Source organism: Mustela putorius, unplaced genomic scaffold (genome assembly GCF_011764305.1).
Source record: "Mustela putorius furo isolate JIRA1106 unplaced genomic scaffold, ASM1176430v1.1 tig00003834_pilon_pilon_pilon, whole genome shotgun sequence".
NCBI lineage: Eukaryota > Metazoa > Chordata > Mammalia > Carnivora > Mustelidae > Mustela > Mustela putorius.
Window position 1 is genome coordinate 55627861 of NW_025421987.1, and position 20562 is coordinate 55648422.

General features: G+C 37.3%; 2 protein-coding genes across 9 annotated transcripts in view; one reads left to right on the forward strand and one right to left on the reverse strand.

The window, feature by feature from the left end:
• MED12L (mediator complex subunit 12L) overlaps positions 1–20562 on the forward strand; it is a 324346-nt gene that overhangs the window by 260003 nt on the left and 43781 nt on the right. For 6 of the 8 annotated variants that reach the window (XM_045088517.1, XM_045088516.1, XM_045088523.1 and 3 more), the window contains 12 exons: positions 2005–2232; positions 3313–3454; positions 5159–5279; positions 5623–5724; positions 6427–6540; positions 9991–10190; positions 12945–13133; positions 13934–14008; positions 14127–14317; positions 15222–15383; positions 17503–17614; positions 19899–19988. In XM_045088517.1, the coding sequence (XP_044944452.1) occupies positions 2005–2232; positions 3313–3454; positions 5159–5279; positions 5623–5724; positions 6427–6540; positions 9991–10190; positions 12945–13133; positions 13934–14008; positions 14127–14317; positions 15222–15383; positions 17503–17614; positions 19899–19988 (1726 nt within the window). The remainder of the gene's footprint in view (positions 1–2004; positions 2233–3312; positions 3455–5158; positions 5280–5622; positions 5725–6426; positions 6541–9990; positions 10191–12944; positions 13134–13933; positions 14009–14126; positions 14318–15221; positions 15384–17502; positions 17615–19898; positions 19989–20562) is intronic. The other 2 variants (XM_045088518.1, XM_045088520.1) reach the window with 1 other exon arrangement.
• Positions 1–20562, reverse strand: part of P2RY12 (purinergic receptor P2Y12) — a 43686-nt gene that overhangs the window by 21646 nt on the left and 1478 nt on the right. The window lies entirely within an intron of this gene.

Below are 20562 nucleotides of genomic sequence, written 5' to 3' on the forward strand. Positions count from 1 at the left end.
TCAGTTTCTGGTTTTCAGAGAGCTTTCTCATACAGGATTTGGTTCTTGAAACCAAGTAGTGAACTTCCCAAGGAAGCCCCAATAGCCTGTTTGACCCCTAGTGCTCCCGCCGGGTAGTGCAAGTGTGTTCAGGAAATGAATTCAAGTATTGCACCCTGGGTATGTGGAGGTTTAGGAGACCAACAATGAGCTGAGGGTCAGTGTGGTGTCACTTCACAGGGAGAGGCCCTGGTTCACATTTTCCTGATTAAACACCTGGAAGACCAGCACAGCTCTCAGGAAACGTTGAAATCAGGCATTTTTGTCAATCAGGATTAAGAATAATGGTCAAACCAAAGCTAGTGACTCAGAGAGATTTCTATTAGGATGCTAATAAGGTAGTTTTAATGATTAAATCAGAAGGAGCATCTCTAAATCTGTGTGAGTAGACTGTTGGGGGGCATATGTCTTGCCCTGAGCATGCTGTGCTGTGTACCAGGCACTGTGCTGGTTTCTTTAATCTCTTCATACTCCCAGGAGTATGAAGTATGAACTTTTTTTTTTTTTTTTTTGAATAATATTTTCTTTATTTACAAGTTAGAATCAACAGACAAAGAAAGACAATCCAGGGGACCAAATGGGGTGATGACTGAAACCCCCAGGGGCCCCAAATGGAGAAGGAAAAGGGAAAACAGAGTAGAAAAAAAAAAGTCAACGTAAAAAAAGAGCTCCCCCTTCTTCCCTCCCCATGGAGGCTGAGGGTACCATGGCCCCATACACCTCAGCCTTACCTAGCTTAAAATAAATTAGAACAACCAACCTCAAAACAGGGCCTTTACAAGTGAACAGGGCAGCTATGGCCTCAGGTAACCCCGTATCAGGGCCTTTGCTCACTCCCACCCTGTACCCCTGCCCCACGTCAGTCAGGGGTGGAAATGACTGTTCCTATCAACAACTGATTATTCCTCATCATAAGCTAATAAATGATGAAGCCTTGGTTACACACAAGTCATTTTGGCCTCAAAGCCTGTATTGCTTTTATTACTCTGATAATCAGGTTTTTCAGGAACATGCAATTTCAGAAAGAAAATGTCTCTCTGTTATTTTCTTAGTTCCATATATGTCTGTAACAGAGAGTGGTAAGAGTTTTAGAGTGACCTGGAAAGCAGCTAATGTTTTATTAAAGCATGGATGCTCATCTGGAAAGAGTGTAGTAAATGAAACAGGAAGCCTATAAATGAAGAGTAAGGAGACTTCACCACGAGCCACAGATATTAGAAAAATTATGCAATGCAGGCTGGAGGTCGCCAAGAGTGAACTCCAGAGATGTCTCTAGACTGAAAGAAAAGTGGGGGCTGAATCTTATAAAAATTGAGAGCATAAAGCAGAATTCTTTCGGTTTCTAAGACAGGTATGAATAGATTGGTAGAATAAAGTCATAAAAGAGGTAATGCTATACTATTTGCTGAAGTCCATTTCACTAAAATGACACTCAGCATATGGAGAGGTGGAGGGAACCTACAAAGAACCAAGTTTTTGTTTCATTTTTAGTGGGAAAGTGAAACAAATTAAGTCTATTACTAAGTGAGAATGAATGAAAAGTTGAGTAGAAAGGATGGTAAGGGTTAAGGCAGGGAAAAATGGGAGTTGTTTAAAAGTCCTGGAGAGTGAAATAAATGTTCATCCTTTTGAACAGATCATGCTCCAGATTGTAAACTTGTATCCTTTAGGGACAGCTGACACTTTTTATATAAGTTGTCTGCCCAGAAAGAGAGCTGAGGAGACGATAATTACTGTCATTTAGTGGGTGGCTTTAGTCCTGTCTGCTAGACCAGTATTTCCTAGACTGCTAGGAATTGGAATGAAGACCTCCTGATGTGATCCTGCTCTAGGAATATGTTATAATTGCTGCCATTCAATCTATCCTTGAATAGCTTTCTAGTTATTCTAGGGTTTTGTGTTTTTTGTTTGTTTGTTTGTGTGGTTTTTAAAATTTTTTTAACACTTTTCTCCTCGTAACCCCAGTAGTGCCTGTTCAAAAGTTAAACAAACCATATATAATAATGTGATGCCTGCGAATTCTAACTTGCGATGGGATCCAGACTTCATGATGGATTTTATTGAGAATCCTTCAGCTCGTAGCATCAATTACTCAATGCTGGGCAAGATCCTTAGTGACAATGCGGCCAATCGCTACAGCTTCGTCTGTAATACGCTCATGAATGTGTGTATGGGCCATCAGGATGCAGGAAGGTGAGCTGGGTTACCCTGGAATTCACATCTAACAACATAGTCATTGCCTTGGTGTTACTTTTTTTTTTTTTTTTTTTTTTTTTTAAAGATTTTATTTATTTGTCAGAGAGAGAGCGCAAGCACAGGCAGAGAGAGTGGCAGGCAGAGTCAGAGGGAGAAGCAAGCTCCCTGCAGAGTAAGGAGCCCAATGTGGGACTCGATCCCAGGACGCTGGGATCATGACCTGAGCCGAAGGCAGCTGCTTAACCAACTGAGCCACCCAGGCGTCCCCCTTGGTGTTACTTTTAAACTAACTTCGTTATTAATTGCCTGGGGTGACATTTGGATGTTGTTTGCTTTTTGTTTCCCCCACTTATTCCTGAATCTATCTCTGTGTTATACTCTGATTTCCTTAGACTGACAGGCTATTCTGGCTGAATGCTCTGGCAGGAGATACTTTGGATATAAATTTTAAGTTAACTATCCACTTAAAAAAGCATATAATAAAAATGCAAATGAAAAAGACCTATATCAGGGGCACCTGGGTGGCTCATTGGGTTTGGCCTCTGACTCTTGATTTCCCCTCGAGTCATCTCAGGGTAGTGGGATCGACCCCCACGTCAGGTCCCTGCTCAGTGTGGAGCCTGCTTGAGAATCTTTCTCTTCTCCTCTTTCTGAGCCTCCCCCTGCTCCTGCTTTCTCTTGAAAGGAAGGAAGAAAGGGAGGGAGGAAGGAAGTCTCCTAAAAATAAATCTATTTTAAAACACTGTATTTTGGCCTACCTTCCTATTTAAAACACTGTGTCGTGTCTTTAATTTTTTTGATGCCCCTAAAAATGTAAATTTGTAAGTCTGCTTTGTTCTAAGAACAAAAATATGTTAATTGGCATCTGTACTGATTTTAGTCAACAACATTAAATATTAGAAAACGTTTGAAGCCACTTGCTTTTATTTTGGGTTCCAGGTAAAAGTGGGTATTTAATAAATCTTTGCATCTTAGAAATGAATGACTTTGATGGTAGTGAAACGTATGTGTTCATTAAGTATATCACTTGTGCCTGTTTCTTTCTTACTTTCTACGTGTTCTTTTTCCTCTTCCCAGGATTAATGACATTGCCAATTTCTCCTCCGAGCTGACTGCTTGCTGCACTGTTCTTAGTTCAGAATGGCTGGGAGTTCTGAAGGCTCTTTGTTGTTCTTCAAATCATGTGTGGGGGTTTAATGATGTACTTTGCACTGTAGATGTAAGTTTTCTTTTTCATTTAAAAACTCATCTGTGCAATTAAATATTTAGTTAGGAATTCTTTTTAATTGATTTAACCCTTACCTAAAACATAAATTATTTTTTCTTTCTCTGCCCAAAAGCACTAAATGAGAATGCAGTTGCCAACAATTATATAAATTAAGAAAAAAAAATCAAAATAAATACAATAGCTTAATCTACAGCAGAGATGCCAAGAGTTTCCCTCTTTGTTAGCTGAGATTTCTTATATAGTCTGTTCTCTTCAGAGTTGTTGGTTCATATTTTTACCAAGGTCCTTGGGCTCCTCATGGTACAAGACATAATCTACCTAAAGCAGTTTACATTTCGAAGAGAACCGGTTTGTTTTGTAATGATCAAGGTGTGTTCTAGGAATAATATGGCTTTCTCTGTGTTGCCTAAGAATGTCCAGGCCCAGATTCACTAGTGTGTTCAGTCTTTCTTAGTGATTGTGTCTGGAAGTTGATGAAGAGATATCCAGTATATATCACTGATTTCCTTTGCATGTCTGGTTGCATCTAAGATGTGTAATTTTTTTTTTTTTTTAAATCTGTCATGAGCCTCTGTTTTTCCTATCACTTCTTGAAGTTATCATGTTATACCTGGGTGTGTCTTCTGTGTAGAAGACATTTATGTATTTTACAAACCACCTTCCACTTTCCAGTTAGAGGTTTACTTTCTAGTCCTGGTATCTCAGGACTAGGTAGATAATTGTACTCCATTCATAGTTATCCCTGAAAAGAACTCTAAAACATTAACAGGGCTTATTTTTCAACTAGAGGAACTTCTTTTTCCCTGAAAGATAGATAGATAGGTAGATAAATTCATATGTGTTCCCCGCTTTTCCAGACAGAAGAGATCTCAATTTTTATCTTTAACATAATTCCTTAACCTCTTGGTTGTTTTCTGTTAGACGTTATCTCTGCTTTTTTCCTTCATCTGCAGAATTGGGATTAATAATAGTTATGGGCCCCATGTTGGTGTGCTATTAAATGAGCTGGTTTTTGTAAATTACTAACCATAGTTATTGGTACAAGTTAATATGAAGGCTGCTATTAAGTTTGTTTTTGTTATTGTTCTCTTCCAAAGTCTTAAGGTCTGTATAGGTAGAGGTTTTGTTCTGAATGCATTATTTTTCCTTCTCTTCCTTTTTTCACAGTCTCTCTTTCTCCTCCTCTCTCTTTCACTCTTTCATGTTTAGGAGCCAGATGGAAATTTTGTTTGTTTTCCAAACTAATTATGTTATAGAATCATTCATAGTTATCCCTGAAAAGAACTCTAAAACATTAACAGGGCTTATTTTTCAATTAGAGGAACTTCTTTTTCCCTTGCTTCCTAATGATCTTACCCTTAAATGTCAAATGATGTGACATTCTGCTAAAATTTTTTTATTTATGCTATATCTATTAGGAATTTCTTGATTTTGTTTTTGTTTTGTTCAGTCACATGTACTCTAGATAAAACTCAGTATCCCCTGATAGCATTGGGATATATGGAAACCTCATTGTCTTATAAAGTAGAAATAGTCCTTAGAGGATAACAAACCTACTCTGTTATCATTTCGCTCTATTGGGTCATTTTGTGACTTGAGATCTAACTGGTATTGCCTACATTCTCTTAGATATTAATCTTAGATAATACCTGAAGGGGTGTTAGGTATTAAAACATGTCAATGTTTTTCTTGAAGGTGAGTGACCTTTCATTCCATGATTCATTAGCTACTTTCATTGCTATTCTGATAGCACGACAGTGTTTCTCCCTGGAGGACGTCGTGCAGCACGTGGCACTTCCCTCTCTCCTAGCAGCAGGTACGGCACATCCGGAGTTGCCCTGATTATTTGATGGCTGTCTTGGGGTGGTTTCTGGATGGTAGAACTACTTTTGAAGGGTCCATGCATCGGGTGGTGGTGTGGCGTTGAGGTAAAGATTGTAGAACTGGCCGTGTTGTTCAATACAAAGTCAGGTGGATCCCTACGTAAAGGTGTTTTTTAAGGAGGCCCTCTGGTTTCCTGAAAAAGCATAGCTTACTGCCTCCCTTCTTACTGTAAGGAGCATTTATATTTAAGTTATTCTGGAAAAGTTAGCTTAATAGAAAAGCTGAAGACATGTCCTTGAGTACATGAGAAAATATGCTTCTATAATCTCTCTTAGCTTGTGGAGATGCAGATGCTGAGCCTGGGGCAAGGATGACATGCCGACTCCTGCTTCATCTCTTCCGAGCTCCCCAGGCCTGCTTATTACCTCAAGCAACTGGTGAGCTGACAGCTGAAAAACCCCTGATGACATTTTCCTTTGGAGGTAGAGATGCTAAAATGAGCAAGTAGGCTGTCCATTCTGTCATTTCCTTCCTGATTTTGGTGAGCTTGCTGTGCAGGTGAGGAAGGAGTGCAGTAAAGCCATTGAATGGGCTGTCAGCACCTTCTATTTATGCAATATCAGGATATATTGAGAAACTCAAATCAGGAGTCAATAAACAATAAAAATATTTTTGCTCTTAGGCCAAGCTATTCTGGTGGGTAGCTTGATCCTTTCACACCTACTATGTATGTTGGTTATGAACCACATCATAGCAGCTTAGGGCAATGATGATTCATTTACTCTTTACTAAGATAAAAGGAATAAGGAAGGATTCTGGGGGTGTTACTGAAGTGTGTTTCTAAAGATCATTTCCATATAGTGTATGTGTGTGTGAGAATCAGCGTATGTAGATGAAGGTTCTTATTTTTTTGATCCATTTCTCTAAGAAGCAAAGACATTGTTTTAATAATTAGAAAAGGTTAAGAAAGGAATACTGACAGTATTTCTTAGTGGATCCACAAAGCTTTGATTAAAGCTTGCTGATGGCATTTAAGGACCCCTAGTCTAACAGTGAAAGGCTCTGTCAGTTGTAAATGGTTAGAAGAGATTGTTAATGATGGTGATGAGACCATTAAAGGTCTGCTGTTTTTCTCATAGGCAAACCTTTCCCTGGAATAAGATCATCTTGTGATAGACACCTCTTAGCTGCTGCCCACAACAGCATTGAAGTGGGAGCCGTGTTTGCTGTCTTAAAGGCAATTATGATGCTTGGTAAGATTATCCTGACACTAAACTTGGTTAATAACCAGAAATAGAGGAAAAATCATTTGTATTCAGGTTCAACTCTTATTCATATTACTGGTAAAACATGGTTTAATTTGGTTTTATCCTGGCAAAATTAGTTGGCTTTCTTCCCAAGATCAGTTGGACTTGAGGTGTCTGCTCCTTACCTACAAATCTGGGGGAATTTAGATATTGTATTTTTTTTCCCCCAATGGCATTTTTACTACAGGATGTTTCATTTTGTTACAATATAGATTCTCAGACCTACAGGGTGGTTTTGTTTTTATTTGTTGGCATAAGTCACACTTTGTGATGGACACAGATGACGTAGTGATCTAACCAATGGTTTAAAGTTCATATTATATATTATAACAGCACAACACCAGAAAACTTGGGTTTTAATTCTTAGTGTTTTGCTTCTGTTGTGACCCTGAACAGGTATATAAGCTTCTGCCTTAGGTTTTTCATGAATTAGGTCATAATTGCAATGATGTTGATATTATTGATAAATCAATATTAGTTAATTTAATCCATCATGTCCAAGATATCCTTTATACTCCTGTTAGTATATATATTCCTGGAGTAGTAGTACTGCATTTTCTGTTCATTGACAATATAATCCTTTAAGACATTTTTACTCTATAAATTTATTCTATAAATTGTTGAGTAGGAATTCTTGAGTCCAGACTGCCTACTTCCCACTATGGGAAACCTTTTTTGGCCTTGACTGAATAAATGTTCTGTCTTATGTTCTGAAGGAGCTCTCTTTGATTAGAAAAGAAGCTACTGAGAAGGTAGGAAATGTTTTAGAGGAATCTTCAAGAACATTGTACTTCATACTCCTGTTTGAATATTATTTGTTGACAATGAAGGATAATAAGATTTTCATTAAAAAAATTACTAAAAGTTCACTTTAACAAAAGAGTTATATATAGACACATACATATTTACATATGGTTTCTAGGTTTTGCAGTAGTGTAAGGGTAAAGGTTGGAGAAAACGTATGTATACATTCATTATTTATAGAAATGCCAATGAATTTATAGTAAAAAAGAAAGGTAGAACCACGTGGATGGTCATAGCCTCTGTTCTGAGCTTAGGAGCTTGTATTATTATATAACTAACATTAAATGCTCATTTCAGTAAGTAAAATTTCTCCTTTCTGGGGTGCCTGGGTGGCTCAGTGGTTAAAGCCTCTGCCTTCAGCTCAGGTCATGATCCCAGGGTCCTGGGATCGAGCCCCGCATCGGGCTCTCTGCTCAGCAGGGAGCCTGCCTCCTCCTCTCTCTCTCTCTCTCTGCCTGCCTCTCTGCCTACTTGTGATCTGTCAAATAAATAAAAAACCTTTAAAAAAAAAAAAAAAAAATTTCTCCTTTCTGATGATGTTTGAAAAGAAAATGTTTGGTCAATCTACTTAATAAGTAAGTGTAGGGACCATAAAGTCCAGGACTTGCCTTTTTTTTTTTTTTTTAAACTGTGGTATCTCTAATTCCCATCGGATAAACTAGACAGTAGATTTTGAAATAGTAGCTTTTCAACAAACAAATGTTGAAAGTGTGACTACAGAAGGGGATACAGACATTGACTGGCAGAAAACAAAATGAGTGCTATCTAGGCGCTTAACCCTTCCTTTGGAGGATTGGTCCAGTTCCAATTAAAATTTGCCAGGCTCTTTAAAGAGTCATAGAACTGTATTTTAATATCCATGTGTAATAACCAGTTCATTTATCTTTGGTTGGCTTTCCTTGGCCTTTTTAATTCACCTCAGTTCTTGGTAGATAGAGAAGCCTTCAAGTCTGAGATGTCAGAATCAGGTCATTTGGATGTCTGCAGAGCCTTGGACTAGGTAATTGTTGAACACTCTTTTCTATTTGTTCTATTATTTGTGCAGTTCCAGAAGGGTCTGGCACAGTCTCCTTTACCTTCTCTGTCGTCCTACCATCTAAACTAAATGAGAACCTCAATGAGGATTTCTTAGGCGGAGGTGTTTATTTCTCTGATTTTGTTTTTATATAAGTTTTGATTTCTCTACCTCACCCTGTTCTTACCAATGTTTTCTCAAGTCCTGTCTCCCAGGATCTATTTTGAATTTGGGTGACAAAATTGTTCTATAGAAATTGGTTTTTAATTTATGTAGTAGTTTTAACCTAAGGTGTAGAAATAGTTGTTTATATCCCCAGAGGTGGGGAGAAAGTATGCTAAATTTTGGTACATATCTTTCAGCCCCCAAGGGGCTCTGTTGAATTAAATAAACTCTTATGGGTGAAGTGAAATTGTTACTTTTTTCTCTTGTGTATTTTAATGAGGAGTATATGATAATATAGAATAAGATACTGATGACTTGAAAAGTATTATATATTCCTCCCCTCCTCTTGCAATTTTATGAATAAATATTCACTAAGCCATTCTGATTTTTCAAGTTTTCCAGCAGAGTCAAAACTTTTTATGGTTGACCTGTGGGTTTTAAAAGGCTTTTGCACTGATCTAGGCTTGGTTTTACTCCTAGTGGGCAGTTAAGGGGCCTCGTTTAAACTCATTTGCTGGTTCCAAGAAACTTTCTTGTTCAAGGCTTATAACCCTGTAGGTGGACAGGCAAAAGTTTAGAGGCTCTGTTGTCATTTGGCAGTCTTTATTACCAAATTATATTCTCTCACTTTTAAAATATGATAGTGATTTGTCTTTCACAGCTGGAGAGGGTTTCTTATTTACAGCTATTCCGACATTCTGCTCCCAAGAACTTGATTGTGAAGGAAATCCTTTCCTTAGTTTAATTTGACTCAGTATATTAGAGGTTGATCTGGTGAGGTTTTCTAATTTGGATGTTTACAGAGAGGAGAGTGAGAGACTTGGGTTATTCAAAGAATGCCCTAATGTTTTAGGGCTTCCTTAGTATGCATTGCCCTTTTCCATTCCCAGGGAAATAAATCTCTCTTGTCAAGAAGTTGATAGTAAGGTGGGCTAAGGCAAAAGTTTTCTGTTGACCTATGGATAGAAAATAAGTCATTGTAAGAGAAGAAATGGAAAAGGGACATCTAGAAGGGTGAGTAACCCATTTTTTCCTTGTCTATAAGTGAAATGAATTTGAATATTGAATACATTTGTGCTTGAAATATTGGTGAAATCAATGTTCTCTGATTATTAAGTATGACTCGTAATGGCCTTTCCAAGTTCAGTGAATACATACTTAATTCTGTAAACAAAATAAGGAATAAGTCTTGAATATGCTTTTTTCCCCCATGTCCAGTGAAACTTCTTTGGGTTCTCTCGATTATCCTCTTGATCCATTCTCTCTTGCTGAACAACAGGCTATGCCATAATGATGCCATTCACATATTTTAACTCCTTGAAGTCTTGCTTCATTTACTTCTCAAGGCTTTACTTCACTTACGGCAATATTTTGAACTTCTGTGATTTTGCTTTTGTGGTTCTATTATTTAGGAGATGCCAAAATTGGCAATAACAATGTCAGCTCTTTAAAGAATGATGACTTCACCATGAGGGGTTTACGACGTGATGGGAATACTGATGATATCTGGACTGCCTCACAAAATCCAAAATCCTGTGGGAAAAGCATTTCCATAGAAACTGCCAATTTAAGAGAATATGCCAGATATGTACTGAGGACTATCTGTCAACAGGTATTTTTCAGATTTAATTTGCCTTTAACTTTGACTATATAATTGTTATGAGAGAAATGTTCTGTTGTAGGAAACTTGCACATCAGGGTTCCTTTTCTTCTTGCTAACTTTATTTGAAAATAAATTGGAATTTGTTGAAAAGTTGCAATAATAAGAGCTATAGTGTATATGCCCTTTATGCAGATTCACCAATTTTTTATATTTTGCCACATTGCTTTATGATTCTATTTGTGTGTGAATATGGATGCATATACTTTTTAATTTTTTGCTGACGCTTTTGAGAGTAGATGGTATACATTATGAATTTTTACTTTTTAATACCTTAGTGTTCACTTTTTAACATAACCAAATGCAGTTATCAAAAATCAAGAAATTTAGCCTTGGTACTCTAATTTTTTTCTCACCTGCAGCTACATTCATTTTTTTCAGTTGTCCCAATAATGTTGGTTTTGTCTGAGATTTCCTATAGATTAGCTTCAGGCTATGCAATCTTAGCCAAGATGCTACGGAAGTAATACTATGTTCTTCTAGGGTAGTCACACCTGAAGTCACATATCCATTCTCACCTCCCTGGCGGTGATCATTTTGATGAAATTATTTGATGAAAGTGTATGGTTTCAAGGTTTTGCTGCTCTATCATTATCATTTTTACCCCTTGTAATCAGTAAACAGCCTTTGGAGAGACATTTTGAGACAATGCAGATGTCCTGCTCCTCATCAAATGTCACCACCCATAGAGCATTCATTTTGATTCTTGTCCAAACTAGTCTTTGTATGAGAGTTGCAAAGTGGTGATTGTTTCTTCCCCTCTATAGTTAGTAATTTGAATTGCATTCTCAGGAGAGCCTATCACTATTAATATTTTTTACCTTATTCTTATTTAGTTATCCATGTGGATTATAGTATACAGTCCTTAGTTATTTTCATGTTCAGATTGTCCCAGATTTGTCCAGTGTGAACCTTTTCATTATAGCTTTTAAGTTTTGACATGTCTTTCTCTCTCTCTCTCTCTCTCTTTTTTTTTTTTTAAACCACAAGTATTTTTAATTCCTGGCCCACCTTGTGCTTTCCCTATTCCAAACCTGGAATTAGTCATTCCTCCAAGGAACTCTGGTTCTAGTTAATAGAGGATGGTATTTAGAAACCAAGATATGGGCCCTGTGGTGCTCATTACTGTGCCGATGGGGTTTTATTGCCTCTAAGTCTTTTCATCATATAGAGGTAGTTAAAAATACATCCATATACATAAGTTTGTGTGTATATTCATGAGTTTATACTGATTCATCCACTTCTATTAACATCACTTAGTTCTTCTTTGCATTCCCCTAATAATTTCATATTAATATTGTCATCCACAGTAAGAACCCTGGCTCCCAGTAACATCAGCCATTTACTCATTTATTTAATACTGTACTACACCTGAAATAGTTTTCAGAATTGCTGACCTATATACCACTAGGGAAAATATGGAAAGGAGTTGAAGATTTGTTTATAATTCTTTTTTCCCTAATGACTTCTAGTATTGTATTAAAAAATCTTTTTGAACTTTCTCCTTCAGTATGGATGTTATTCATTTGAAATAGAATTGATTTTATTAGTTTTTATTTGCATTCAGTTGAGATTCCCTTTTTCTTCCTCTCCACTGCTTCAGATTACCATGCTTCTACAAGTCAGCTGCACAAACAGGTGTACTGAGAGATGTGTTCTCTGTCCCTTGTCTCTTTCATCCTGTGTTTTTTCCTGCCCTTGGTGATCAGTTTCATTATTTTTTGACTTATCTTCCTTTTTTTCCTTTTAATTTCTCTTATAAAAAAAGAAAACATGGCATACCATACATACAGTTTTCTATTTCGATGGAGACATTATGTTAACAGGAACATGTTTTTATTAGAGCATGTTGTAACTTGGGTAGAAGTTCATGAAATGGTCATATAGATAATGAGAGGCAGTTGTGTATTGTTTCCCTACCAGAAGCACCAAGGGTCAAACAGTTTTAATCCCTGAAAAATATTTCTGATATCTGGGTCCCACCATCAGATATGTATTTGCTGGGCCCTGAGCACTGGTATTTTAGCAAGCTCCACAGGTGACTTTAATAGTAACTCAGCATTGGGCTACTGGTGTAGTTAAGAAACAGGCTACATCTGAAACAGATCTGGATTCGAAATCGGCTCTGTTGATAGTTTCTTCTATAGTATAAGAGTTTGCATGATGAAAGGCAAAAGGGATTTAAACTGCTAAAAACTCTCTGGAGGACAGTTGACCATATGTATCAATAGTCTTAAATTTGGTATACTTCTTGACTCAACAGTTATGCTTTTATGAAGTTATCCTAGAAAAATAATTGTTTAGAAAGTAGATGTGCACAAATATTTATAATAGTATCATGTATAATATAAAAAAATGACAGCTTTCTAAATGTGTTACTCTGTTCTTTCTATTTAGTATAGTAAGCATTACATAAAAATGAAGACATGTACTAATACAGAATCATTACCGTTATACGCAAATATTTTGCATATTTCTTTTTCAAACTTTTTAAAACCAAGGTCCCACTTTGTATTTTTAGGAAGTCAAAATGCCAGGAAATTTGTTTTCAAAATTTTTCCCACTTATTTTTTCATGCAATTTTTATTTCATTGGAAGATTTCTGTCTGCTTTGTATTCTATTGTTCACCATGATTCAGTGCATATTACATTCACGTGTAGAAAGCCTCTGCCTCTCAATCTAATAGCCGATTTTTTTTTTTAAAGGAATGGGTAGGAGAACATTGCTTAAAAGAACCTGAAAGGTTATGCACAGACAAAGAGCTTATTTTGGACCCCGTGCTTTCAAATATGCAAGCACAGAAATTACTGCAGCTTATCTGTTATCCTCATGGTATTAAAGAATGTACTGAGGGCGACAACTTGCAAAGACAGCACATTAAGCGTATTCTTCAGGTGAGTGATTAGAGTCTAACGATTGTGTTTCTGTCATGTAACACTTTCTCTTTTTCTTTTTTTTTTTTTTCATGCTCAATGCTAATTCTTGACTTCAAATCTGATTTTTATTCTCCTAATTTTCTCTTCTGTGAAATTGTTGCACCTCATTGCTAGGTAAATATAGATACTGGAGGAGCTATACAATCATAGTATTAACACTGATATTTTAAGTCTGCTATATTTAGATGAGACATAACCTTTCTGGAGGGATAGCCTTAAATATATTAGTCAAAAAGTATTGAAATTATTTTGGAATGGATTGCTTAGGTGAATAGATATGGAGAGAAGAAATCCTTGTTTTATTTTTAGTGCCTGGCTGAATGTGCATTATTTTTATTTCACTTCATTTCATTTCATTTATTTTAAAGATTTTATTTGAGAGAGATAAGAGAGTATGAGTGAGCAAGAGAGAGCAGGGGGAGGAGCAAAAGGAGAAGGAGAAACAGAACTCTCCACCAAGCAGGGAGCCCAATGTGGGGCTTGGTCCTGGCACTCCATGATCATGACCTGAGCCCAAAGCAGATGCTTAACTGACTCAGCCACCCATGCGCCACAGATGTCCATTATTTTAAAAAAAAAATTTTTTTTAATTTGTGTCTACAGTGAATGTACATAATGGAGCCTTTTGATCCCTACAGATTCTTTTATTCTGTATGATTATTCTGTTCTTTTCTTGAGAGGGAATACTGCAAGGAATTATTATATTTTAAGACCCATTTCAGTATCCTTAATGCATTAATTCTTTCCATTTTCCCCAGAATCTTGAGCAGTGGACGCTAAGGCAGTCCTGGCTAGAACTTCAGTTAATGATCAAACAGTGCTTGAAGGACCCTGTGAGTATATACTGGAAGCATGTGTTATGTATACAAAAATTAAGAACAGGAAGAACACGTTGATGTTGGAGGATGGAGTAAAACATATGCATGCTAGTTTTCTTATGTGTAACTCCAGGGCTCTGGTTCTGTGGCTGAAATGAACAACTTACTGGACAATATTGCAAAGGCAACAATAGAGGTATTCCAGCAGTCTGCTGATTTGAACAGTAATTCTTCTAATTCTGGCATGGGCCTCTTCAACCCAAATGGAATTGGAAATACTGATACAAGTAGCACGAGGCAGAATGGAATAAAGACGTTTCTGAGGTATTTTTTTCTGTAGTTCGATTGGACTGTGATTACTTTTTCACATGTAATGGTATGTTTTTATTTGCATGATGCAGTTACTTTTCATAAAGGTGCAGGAATGTGAAATTATTTGTGTCATTTATCATTATTTAATAATTTTTTAAAGGGCATGGTGATGGATCATGTCTCAGTGTTTAACACGTCCAGACTCCTTGGAACTACATATGACGCGCAGAAGGGATTGATTTCTTTATTTTCTCCTTATGGCTACTCTGTTCCATAGAATTCATTATATAGGAAACATTCATTTTCCCATTTTTATTAATTGGCAGTGTTGCACAAATAATAATCGTGATAAGCAGGTTGATTTGTATTTCATCATTTGGGTTTAAATTATAACTAGTGAATTTTAAAACCTCAAAAATTGGTTATTAATATGCTTAAACATCATCAGAACATTTCATATCTTAACCATGACAGTAAAGTGTGTTGTTTATTGTGCAAAAGGACTATTGCTAATCAGAGAGCTAGAATCATAGAAGACTTGCACAGATTTAAAAACCTTAGTGACAGTGTTCTCCCAGAACCCCACATTTTATTGCTTTACATAGTGAGAGTGGAAAAGTATGTTCAAGTATCTAATATTTGCTTTACATAGTGAGAGTGGAAAAGTATGTTCAAGTATCTGATACTTTACATAGTGAGAGTGGAAAAGTATGTTTAAGTATCTAATATTTGCTTTACATAGTGAGAGTGGAAAAGTATGTTCAAGTATCTGATATTTGGTACAGAGATAAAAGGGAAGCTTTGTGATAATTGTTGTTTCTTATTCATCAAAGTTTTGCCCTGGAGTTTCTGTTACAACTGTGAGAGCAGAGGAAAAGAACACCTCCTTGGGTATAACACCTATTTCTGATTTTAGTTCCTCTGAACGCAGGGGTGTGTGGCTGGTGGCCCCCCTAATTGCCCGGCTGCCGACCTCTGTGCAAGGACGGGTACTAAAAGCTGCCGGAGAGGAGCTGGAGAAGGGACAGCACTTGGGCTCCTCTTCAAAAAAGGAAAGAGACAGACAAAAACAGAAAAGGTATGGCTGCAAGGTGTTTCTTTGTGTGAGGGCTTAAGGAATGACTGAGAAGTAACATTTTGCAGACATATATGGTCACTATACCCAGAATGCACTGAAATTGTTTTTAAATGGAAATGGCAATACTCTGTTAGGTAACGCTCTGATCCTAGAAAGTTCCAGGTAAAAAATAATTAGTACACCAGTTCGTTCTGCCCATGTACCCAAATTACTGCTGAGCCATTAAGGACACCAACTTCTTAGCCTCACTTCAGACCTGTTGAATCAAATCTGGATATCCACTTAGTCTCTATAGTCTCCATTTAATTACTTTTTATTCTTTTAATTATCTATGTTTAAAATACATAGAATTATATCATTTTGTCCTGTTGGACACTAAGATAATATTTGTAACACTTAGGGCTCTTGTTCTAGACTAAATACTAAAATATACCAACCACTAAATTTAATCTTTTCTTCATTTATTTTAGGCCCTAGAAAAGGTTCCAAATAATTAAATTTGCAAACTGACTCTGGTTTTGAGAAAGAATAGACCTGCTTTCTAATGTGAAAATATGAATTTAGCATCTCAGGAGTAAAGGGAAATAATGAAGATTTCTTCCATTAAAAAAACCCCAAAAAACAAAAAAACTCTGAACATGTATAGTTCATATCCCCTAATGAATAATATTTTATTTTTTTTAAAGATTTTATTTATTTATTTGATAGAGATCACAAGTAGATGGAGAGGCAGTCAGAGAGAGAGAGAGAGAGAGGGAAGCAGGTCCCCTGCTGAGCAGAGAGCCCGTTGTGAGACTCGATCCCAGGACCCTGAGATCATGACCTGAGCCGAAGGCAGTGGCTTAACCCACTGAGCCACCCAGGTGCCCCACGAATAATATTTTAATAATATTTTAGTAGCTACAATTTATTTGAGCCCTTATGAAATGCCATTGTATAAAACTCATTGCATACATATGTGAACTTTTAAATTCTCATAGCAGTCATGTGTTGTTGGTGCTGTCGTTATATCTTTCTTAAGTTGAAGGAAGGGAAGCACCAAAAAGTTAATTTGGTACGGACACACTGCTAAGGGGTTGTAAAACTGGAGTTTAAACCCAGGTCATCTGGTTCCTGAGACCATGCTCTTTAACTGAAGTGCATCTTGGTAACGACCTAGATTTACATGTATTTTGTTTGTTACCTGGTTGTTTGGCATCACCTTTGCAAAGGTCAGTCAATCCACCAGATGACTCAGTTTTAATTCTGAAATCTAATTTCTAATGCATGGTTGCGTGTACATTGTATGTACATTATCCCCACAGCAGTACAGATGGTATTGCAAAGTTTGAGGATGACTTGTCCCAAGTCAGTTTCTCCCAGCTCTGCTGGTAGAGGGAGGACACACATTGAAATAATTGGGTCTCGATCTCCTTCTAAGAATTTTTTTTCCAACATAGCATTTAGTTTGTCAGTATGATTTGTATCCAATAATTGAAGAAATGCTAATAAAATGACAACCGATAATAGATTTTTTTTTTTTAAATTCAGATGCCTTCACACCTCTTACGATGAGGCTTTGAGATATGGTGGGTCACTAATAAGCTTACTGCCTTTGGGTCCTCAGGACTTAAGTGTGCTGATCTTACTTCTATCAGTACCTACCCTGTTTGGTCTTAAGAAACTTGCTACAAAGTAACACAAGCACAAGAATCATACAGGCCTGATTCCTTGACTCTTTGACAATAGCTTGGTGTGACAAATTTAAAAATTTTTCATTTTGTTCTGTGTATAATGTCCTATTCCTGCTGATGTGTGTCTTTCAAATTCTATGAAATAGAAACACTCTTCTCACTGCACTCCCCCAACACGCTCCTGCAGTATGAATTTATGCTAGTTTGGGTATGCCTTCAAGGATAAGAGAGCATATTAAATTATTTAGAAGCATCACAGTGGCTTTTAATCTCGTTAGTAGAGCTATGATTTAACTTTTCCGGTAGGCTTTGGCTATTTACTACTCCTTTCCCTTTGCTAATAGTAAAATAAATAAGGGCCAATAACCAAAGGGCAGGAGATCTATGTTGCACAGGAAGTAACCCATCCTTTCTAACTAAATCTGCTGTTACTACTTCCTTTGTAGTATGTCTCTTTTGAGTCAACAACCTTTCCTTTCACTGGTCCTTACCTGCCTTAAGGGACAAGATGAACAACGGGAAGGCCTCTTAACATCTCTTCAGAATCAAGTTAATCAGGTAAAGTATACTAGACTATTAAGGCAGGCAAGTATTTTTTTAATGGCATTCTTTTTTTTTTTTTTTTCCTTTCAAATACTGAGATTAAATTAATAAGATAACCGCATATTTTGGTTAGATGCAGGGAGACACAATCCATGCCCTGTTCTCCTACCTGGTGTTCTAGGCATCACAAGATTCACAGTTTTGTAAGAGTAATTATGCATGGAATAAATGTCTGTGTCCTATAAAAATAACATTTTGTACATTGCATGCAACTTTCACATCTGCTCCTCTCCTGACCCTGTGTTGTGGGAGAGGACCTGGAGCAATGTGTGTTGCATGTATGGTGTTAAGACAGAGAAACCTCTCTCCAGCTTCTCCAGCTCAGCCCCCACCTATCTGGAAGGTCTCAGCTTGAGTGCTAATTTCAAAATCAGAAGGCATATTGATTCGTGTACAAAGAATTTAAATTTTGGCTTCCTACCAACCACAGTTCTTTTGGTCACTCTTTGGGGGATTTGCATTCTGTGTACTCCAAGGAAGTGGCGTGATGAAACCAGAAATTGGAAAGTGTGGAATTGAGCAAAGTAGGTAGATTGGTCATGTAGAATGTTTTATCCTGCTACAGAGCCAAATGGAGCCCTCATGTGGCCCTCTGTTTCTATGACATCTTGTCTTTCTCGTAGATGATACTAGATGAATGTGAACAAGGATACTTAGCTCATTTGGGCCTCTCATCGTCTCTCGCCTTTAAGATCTAAGAGATCTGTCCTTTGCACTGCATTTCTAAAATGTAAATCAGCGGTTACTCTGGTGCCCAAGATACTCCAGTGTTTCTTACTATGTCTAGAATAAAAAGTCAAAGTCTGGGCTTATTGAGGCCTGCATGATTTTGCCCTGGCTCCCACTTCTGCCTTGTTTCCTACTAGTCATACCTTGCTCACTCCACTTTTCACACTGACCCCATTGCTATGTTTTAAAAATTAATTTGTTTTAGAGAACAAGCAGGCATGGTTGGGGGGAAGGCAAAGGGACGGAAAGAGGGAGAGAAGCGGACTCCTCACCGAGCATGGAGCCGAAGGTGGGCCTCTACCCCACGACCCTGAGATCATGACCTCAACTGAGATCAAGAGCTAGACACTTAACTGACTGAGCCACCAGGCTCCCCGCTATCTTTTGAACTTGGAAAGCAGATTCTCGTTGCAACGCCTTTATATCTCTTTTTCCTTTCACATGGAACGCTTTCTTCCTAGATAATAGGAGGATTGCTTCCTCATTTCATCAACTGTGGTCTCAGGTGTCACCTCCTCATGGAAGCCCTCTTTGATTACTTTCCAAAAATTGGACCATGGTCATTAGGTGTTTCCTTGCTCTGGTTCATGCAGCTTGTTATTTTTATTTTTCCTGCTGATAGAATGAAAGCTGTGATATAGGTTTGTGTCTACTGTCTTGGACCCTCACGTCTGACTTGGGAGAGGACTCTATATTGATGAGATTGGAGAAATGCTGTCCTCCCATCATGCCATATATACTTACAGCTCATCTGCTGGGCAGCTTACTTCCACATGTGACTCATTTTAACTAATAAGATGATTCTCAGTTGTTACCATATTTCAGAGCATGGCAGAAGGAGAGGGAATTTGCCCTCGTCATCTGATTCTAGGGTGTTGCCCACTTGTGGTTTGCTTTTCCTAAGCAGACCTTCCCTTTTCTAACATTAGTCTGAATCAGTGAAAGCACTCACTTTGTAGAACAATACATCACTTGACTGATGTCAAAGTTGTCATATTTTTCAAAATAGTACTCACTTCTTTATCAATGAAGAGAGACATGGAAGACAGCAAGTCCCCCCTTCAATAAAACATCAAAATCATACATTTGCTAGGGTTCATAGGAGGTCCCTAGAAATGTAACACAGAACTGATATAAGATGTAATTCTGTTTGTTCGGTATTTATCTTAGTAAGACCAGTGAAATAACATATTGAAAAAATAATCTTTTTTGTTTGTTAATCTTAACTTCATCTTCCTTTAAAGCATTTTCTTTAACACTTATTTAAAGGGATTGTAAATAGATGAATATTTTCTTCTTCCACCTAGAAAGGCAACCAGCCAGAAATAGCCAGATTTCTGTCTGTGTGGAAGGAAGGAAGAAAGCTAAAATTTTGCTTTGTTATTCGTTAAAGGAAGAAGTTATTTTTGACTGTCAGTAGGAAGCTCAGTGTAACTTTAAATGTAAGAAAAACAATCTATTTTAATAGGGAAAATAAGTTTTGGGTTCTCCCATTTATTTGCTGGTTTAGATTTTGAGTAATTGGAGAGAAGAACGATACCAGGACGACATAAAAGCACGGCAGATGATGCATGAAGCATTGCAACTTCGCCTAAATTTGGTAAGGGGCATTCCTAGTTCTTTCTCTGCATTACACTTAGCCTAAATGTGAAAATAACCTCTAGGTCTCCACTTCTTCTCTGGTCATCCCCTTCGTTACAAGGTATGAGGCCTTCCACTCTTTGCTTTGACAACTCCCCTGTCTCTCACGTGTCTGTCCTCCTTGGTGCTGACTTTCGTGTCTGGTCTAACTTCTAGAGGGTGTAGGAATTTGGGGCATCGGTTTGCTTTCTGTACCTCCCACCCCAGGGAACCTCTCGTTCTTTTCAGTTTGTGCTAAGAGTAGGTCTGAGAAGGTTACTGTTTTGAGATGAATTAGCTTTTATTATACTCATTTAAAAACCTATATATAAAAATGTGCCATAAGTCAAAATTTGTCAGACTCTCCATCAGATTGGTCATTAAAACAAATTGGACAGGGAGGCTATACAAACATTGAAAATTTCTCACACATTGCACATTTCTTTGAATTTTTCTTTTCCCATTGAACAAGTCTTAGTGAAGTCTACTCTGGAGGAGGAGGACTTGCCTGTTATTTGGCAATTGTCGTTAACTTAATTCCCATACACGAGTCT